Source organism: Grammomys surdaster, unplaced genomic scaffold (genome assembly GCF_004785775.1).
Source record: "Grammomys surdaster isolate TR1022 unplaced genomic scaffold, NIH_TR_1.0 208, whole genome shotgun sequence".
NCBI lineage: Eukaryota > Metazoa > Chordata > Mammalia > Rodentia > Muridae > Grammomys > Grammomys surdaster.
Window position 1 is genome coordinate 395,291 of NW_021604653.1, and position 6,942 is coordinate 402,232.

The 6,942-nt window shown below is 39.4% G+C and overlaps 1 protein-coding gene across 1 annotated transcript in view; it reads right to left on the bottom strand.

The window, feature by feature from the left end:
* Rab3gap1 (RAB3 GTPase activating protein catalytic subunit 1) overlaps positions 1-6,257 on the bottom strand; it is a 65,881-nt gene extending 59,624 nt beyond the window's left edge. Inside the window, exons 1-3 of the mRNA XM_028771472.1 lie at positions 6,198-6,257; positions 6,047-6,102; positions 820-895 (exon numbers count right to left, since the gene is read on the bottom strand). Of these exons, the coding sequence (XP_028627305.1) occupies positions 820-895; positions 6,047-6,102; positions 6,198-6,215 (150 nt within the window). The 5' untranslated portion in view covers positions 6,216-6,257. The remainder of the gene's footprint in view (positions 1-819; positions 896-6,046; positions 6,103-6,197) is intronic.
* Between the last annotated feature and the right edge of the window lie 685 nt (positions 6,258-6,942).

The window sequence follows — 6,942 nt, forward strand, 5'->3', positions numbered from 1 at the left end:
ACCCACTTCATGGAAGGAGAGAACCAATTCATACCTACAAATATGTGTGTATGTATATGTGTGTGTGCGCGCACACATGCACGCTTTTTTTTTAAATTACTTAAGCATCAACATAAGCTTAAGATCAAATTATATCCCTTCAGTAAACTGAGAGTCTATTCTCAAAATATTCTCTTGAGGAAACATCTAAAGTGTAGTTTATTAGCACATTATCAATACAAACTAAGTAAAGTAACTGTAGCTGATAATTACATAAATTATTTTAACAAGAAGTTTTCTTACTAAATGAACTATTGGTAAGTCCAATTTCTCTCTGATCAATTAAAAAAAAAGGAAAAAGTATTTGCTGGGTAAAGGAAAACTTAAGATTTTGAGAAAAGTAAACTCAGAAGAAATTAATGAAGCCATACAAAGAAATGTATCATATATAAATATGATTTTAAAAAGTTTCACAAGCAAATCCTGGTGACACAAGCCTTTAATTCCAACACTGGGAAGGTAGAAACAGGTGGACTTCTTGGAGTTCCAGGCTAGCCTAGTCACTACAGTGATCTATAGAACAGCCAGAGCTACACAGTGGGAGCCTATCTCAGTAAAATCCAAATCAATCAATTAATAAGTCATACAAATATTTTACATATATCATTTGCTACAAATTCAAACTCAAATTCTTCCAGATGTTCATTTGATGTTCATTAAGACTTTTTATAACTTAAAAATTCAACATTTTAATGCAAATCCATTATTTGTAGCAAGGGGCATAAAAATAAAGATTTCAAAGTAAATACCAATCTAGAGATAAAAGCAAACAGATCTGACCTTTTCCAGTGGCTTTCCCAGAGAGTGTCCAATCAGTTTCCAGTCATTCAATACTTCTTCAACTTTGGAAATAAACCTAAGAAGGAGGGAAAACTTTCTAAATATATAACCAAACATTTTTTCCTAGTACTATTCAATTTCTTTAAAAAGACATTTCCTTACATCCTAACATTTTGATTAGAGAATGCTCAACAAGTTTAATATGTGAGCCTGACTTAAGGATATAAAATAAAGGTAGAAACAATGTTGTCTAAAGAATTCTTAAATTTTGAATCATTTAAATCTATTCACCCAATAAAAGCATTCTTTCCACAAAACATACACTAAGAACAATTCTTCCTTTAATATGATAAAATAAATTTGGCAGAGAAGAAAAACCTGGCAGATTAAATTAATACTAATTAAGGATGGCTATACAACTGATCACTTTTCCCTGCCCTTAAAATCTTCATTCCCAGCCCCAACATAGTGGCTCACAACTACCTGTAACTCTAGTTCTAGAAGATCCAATGCCTTCTTCTGGCCTGATGGTACCAGACACACATGTGATACACACACAGGCATTCAAACAAAAGCACTTTACACATATGATAAAGCAAATCTTTAAAAGTAGACTACACTTGACTAGCAAAGGAACTTGAACATTAGCAAATGAAAACTGTTAAGCTGCTTATATTAGAGGAATGTGATCCAATCTAGCAGCTGCAATTGCTACCTAACACATCTAGCAAGTGTTTCTAGAGTAACTAAAATCAACTGTAGTCAAAGACATCAGATTTTTTTCTTCATTGACATTATGAGTTAATGTATTTCTTTTAAAACAGTAATGACATCAAATAATAAATCAGCTTATGATTTAACTGAACCTTCTATTAAGTCCTTAAAATTTCAATTCAGTAGACCAATGCATACCCATTAAAAACGGTTCTGAGTAACAGCTGAGGAAATAAGAAAAAGATCCGTATGTTAAGTGAAAAAAGAAAGCTGTAGAAATAAGCACTGATATAGTTTGATGTAAAAAAAAAAAAAATTTACACACACACAATTAAAAGAAAATATGTCAAAATTTAATAGCTATCTTTTTTTTTTTTTTTTTTTTTGGTTTTTCGAGACAGGGTTTCTCTGTGTAGCCCTGGCTGTCCTGGAACTCACTCTGTAGACCAGGCTGGCCTCGAACTCAGAAATCCGCCTGCCTCTGCCTCCCAAGTGCCAGGATTAAAGGTGTGCGCCACCATTACCCAGCTTAATAGCTATCCTTGTAGAAGGTTTAAATGTATTTTTTTTACTACAAGGTATTATTGCTATAATAAAAATAATTTTAAAAATAATTTTCAGAGTAAAAGAACCATCTTTATTAAAAAATATGTATTTATGTTTGCATGCTCTATTTGACTGTACAGCTGCATGACAGAAGGAAGGGGGCATCAGATCCTGCTACACATGGTCGTGAACACTATGTGGGTGCTGGAAATGAACTCAGGACCTTTGGGAAAGCAGCCAATGTTCTTACCTGCTGAGTCACCTCTCCAATCCCAAAGAAACATCTTAAAATACTTATGAATTCTAGCACTGGCTAGGAGACAATTATATTCTACAAATACTGAAACGACTAGAAAACTGCAGTAACTTTAACAGTTCTCTGTATCTTAGCTGATGAGTCACTTACTCCTTTTCCTATACTAAGTTCTTTTGTACATGCTTTTGGAAAAACAGGTTTCTTTCCATTTCCCCTTTGTAGCTTTTATGTTAACTTATAATTACAGACTAGTCACATTATCTGATTCATGTCTATTTCTTCTGCTAGATTATACTTTCAATAAGAGCAGGACCCTTAGCCAGGGGATGGGAAGGGTATATGTGTAGTGGTACACGCCTTTAATCCCAGCACTCAGAAGGCAGAGGCAGGTGGATCTGAGTTTGAGCTCAGCCTGATCTACAGTTCAAGTTTCAGGGCAGCCAGGGCTGCACAGAGAAACTCTGTCTCAAGAAATCAAAAATGAAAGGGGGGGGAGGGAGGGAAGGAAGGAGGGAGGGAAGGAGAGAGAGAGGGAAGGGGAGAGAGAAGGGAGGGAAGGAGGGAGAACACACCCCATTTCTTTTTTTACTACAGTGCTAGGGATTGAACCCAGGTCAATGAGTATACCAAGCCTTATCTGCTTTTACAAGCTACTAAATCCCTAATGACTTACACTGTGTCTTACACATGGACACTCAAAGTTTTACTTAGTCCTCTTAATAAATTATCTGTATGGTATATAGCATACTTGTTAGGTCTCAGAACTTCCTTTTGCCAGTCTGACATTTAGACAAAAGCCAACATTTCCTAGGGACCTTTGTTCCTACTTGCTACAAGGAGTCATTCTCCTCATCTCTGGCAACAGGAACATACTGCTCTCCCATTAACCTGTGCTAGTGGTGCCTATTAGAATATCACGGTCTCTGCTCCCCTCTAGACTCCCTCAGTCTCTACCTCTCCAGCTCCACCCAGAGCTTTGCTCCCCTTCCCCTAGCTTCTGTTCCTATGTAGCCCAGCCATCTGGCTGTGTTCTCTTTGCTCTCTCTTCTCCCCAACTACCTCTCATGGCCAGTTCAGTTTGCTGGCCCAGTTTTGTCTGACCTCTTCCAGATGCCTCTCCCTGATCTCTCCTTCATATTTATAATAAACCTTCTCAACCATGCTTAGGACCATTCATGTCCTTATTTTCATTCAATACTGAGAAGAACTTTTCATCCAAATAGTAAAATAAGGCTTAAGAAACTTCAAAGTCGCATTTAGTTCTTGCATTTGAAATCCTCTGACAAAACCCATCACTTTATGATGATCAATTTTACAGAGGCCTACCCATTCCTAATTACTGTCATCAACCTTAATCAAGTTGATTTGATCCCCAAGCACAAAGTGCCTCCACCAACTTGACATAAGCTCGTCACAACTGGGTATGAGCACACGAAGGTGTGCCTAGTGCTTGTCTAAGGCTCTGCAGCCTAGTGTGTCCCATACGCTAAGTCGTCATGGCTAAGGGTAGTCTTCCGCACCTCTTGTGAAGCAGCGCTGGCATCCATTACACTTCTGGCATTGGTAAGAGTGCAGTGAATTATGGGAGAAGCCAACTCTGAGCACCTGAGCCTCTACCTTCACACAGCAGGGAAAAGGGCTTTTTTTAAAAAAAAAAATTATTTTATGGGCATTGGTGTTTCTCCTGCATGTATGTTTATATGAGGGTGTTAAATAACCTGGAACTGGAGTTTTAGACAGTTGTGAGCTGCCATGTGGGTGCTGGGAATTGAATCTGGGTCTTTTGGAAGTGTATGGTATTCTTAACCTCTAAGCATCTCTCCAGCTCCCCTCAGGAAATTTTAAATTATTTAACTAGGGAAAAATGGTCATTTTTCCATTCCAAACACTAATCATTGATGTTTCCTTACCACTCACCCTCCAAGACCATCATATTTTTCTACCTACCTTCAAAATATCAACTTTAAAGTCAACATGCCGAAAAGTGCACTCTTGTTTGATATGTATTTTTTCATTTAGGCATGAAACTGAAGTTTCATAATTGACTTACATAAATGAAGTCTCCCTCAGACTTACACTAAGCTCATCTACCTAAATCTAGTTCATTCAATTCAACTAATTACAGTTCCACTTTATGAATCAATGTAAACTGCTTACTTCATTTTACCACAATGTAACAACTTAAACCAAACAACCCTTGTACCATAGGACCAAAATCTCTGACCACTTTCTTAAGCAGCAGTGCTTTCTAAATATGGTCTTCTGATCTGCTGGCATCTGTATTACCTGGGACCATGTTAGAAAAGCAAATCTGGGGATCTGACCTAAAACCTAACATAGGAAACACTGAGAGTAGAGACCAGCAAGTTCTGATGCATAATCAAGTTTGAGAACTTTCAGTCAAGTGCACCAACTCGAGATTCCTCCACTTTGGCTTTGGAAACTGATCTCGCTGTATTATTTTTATTTATTTGCCAGTGATAATTCCTCACTTACATGTCTAGCAATGTCAGTTCCTTCTCATCTCTAACCAAACCCTGAACCATTTTCCCTTTTCTTTCTTGAGGCAGTATCTGTTAGATTGCTCAGGCTGGTTTTGGTTCCTTAGCGCAAGTGATCCAACTCAGCCTTCCCAAATAGCCAAGATTACCCTCAGGTGCCAGCTCACCCAGCCTCCATCTCCCATCCCAATTTCAAAGCAGGTATTTCCTATCTTCTCCCTACAAAAATGTCTCCAACAATTTTGTAGTCCACGCTTTCCCTACTTAACTGGTTCTATGTAGTTAGTAGCAACTGGCTTGCATTTTTAACTATTTGTTGGAGTTTTTTAAAGGTGTATTAATTTCCCCAATCTTAGGATAGTTACGGGCACACAGTACTTGCTCATAAAGTCTTGCCAGTGTGTTAAGTTTTACTGATTCGATGAAGTGTGGGGATGAGCACACAAGTCAAACTATTTCATCAAAGATCTTTTATATTTTCCTATGTCACCAACTGACCTGAGAGCCACACATTTGTAAAGTCTACAAACATTGCAACAATAACCTCAATAGCTATCTAAGCTATCAAGCCAAAAAACTTAGTTTTTAAATAACTTAGGTGATAAAACATGTTCATCGAAACTCAGTTGTTCATCTGAGTTTGACAAGGTCAGGAAGCCGAGGCACAGGACCAAGTTTAAAATGTAGTGAAGTGAATCAAAACACTCCAAAGACGTATGTCAACATCCTATTTGTAAACATGAAGAGAAGGAGGAGTGGAAAGGGAGGAAGGACAGAAAAGAAAGGATTAGGGAAATATTAGAATTTTAATCTTTTAATTTCTGGAAGACAGGATGAAGGTGGTAGGAAGACGGCAGATGAACAATCATCGGTACTCTAAAGGAAAGCCTCTTCCAATAAACACAGGAAGCAAACACAGCAGCTGCTTAACTGGCAACTTTGATGACAACTGAGGCAAACTGACAGGAAAGCAGAAGACACAGGAGCGACCTCGGAAATGGTTTTCTGTGTCAGGGAGGTGATTTCGAAGTCAACACAACTTGTCTTAAAGGCGGAGTCTGAAGGTTAGTCTGACCTGTCTGTATGATTGATGCGAAAAAAGCCAAGGCTGCCAGGGCACAGAAGAGACGAAGCGTGGGCGTCTCCCTCAGAACCAGCGTCACCTGTGTGATCCCGCCCGGGGCCAGACAGGAGCAAACACACTACTCACCTTTCCCACTCTGAGGCTGTGGTGAAGTCTGTGATCTCAAACACTTCGGACTCCGGCTGCGGGGAGAGAGTAGAGTACAGACAGTAAGCAGCGGGCCACTGACGTCGGCGGCAGAACTCTGTGACAGATGCACCCAGGGCGCAGAACTCACCTCACTGTCCGCCGCCATCTTGGGGAGCGGAGCGTCAGGCCGCGCGCGAAGGTTGTCGGGAAGAAGGCAGCTAGGAGGCGGGTACTGAGTGACCATGGGCGGGACCTCGGTGCGTAGTGGGTGGAGCCTCGAGGAAGTGCCGCCCACAGAGGGCCTGATGGAAAGCTGACTTTTTTCCTCCAGACAGAAAGATCTTAGTATCACATACGCTGTCCCACAAGATGGTTTACTAATAGGGGCTGGAGAGATGGCTGTTCAGTTAAGATTACCCGCTGCTCTTCCACAGAACCTAGGTTCGATTTCCAGCACCCACATGGCAGTTCACAAGCATTTGAGACTCCAGTCCAAAGGGATCCTATCCCTCTTCTGGCCTCTACTGACACCAGGCATGCACGTGGTGAACAGACAGATTTACACTCATACACATTAAATAAAATTTACAAATATTTTTTAAAGACTTAAAAGTAAAAATAAAAAAAGTATTCTGTAGACTCAGGAAGAGCTGATGAACATTTTGACATTGTTACATGACATTCTCATCCACAAATATATAGGGCTACATTCATAGATATCTTGGGACATATGTAATCTTATATGGCAAAGTCCCTAAACATGCATGGTCAAAATTGTATTTAAAAACCTAAAGCACTTTGTGTTTCCATTCAAATGTTTTTTGGTTTTGGTTTTGAGATAGGATGTATAAGCCAGCCTCAAGCTCATTGTGATGAGAAGAATGAACTGCAAT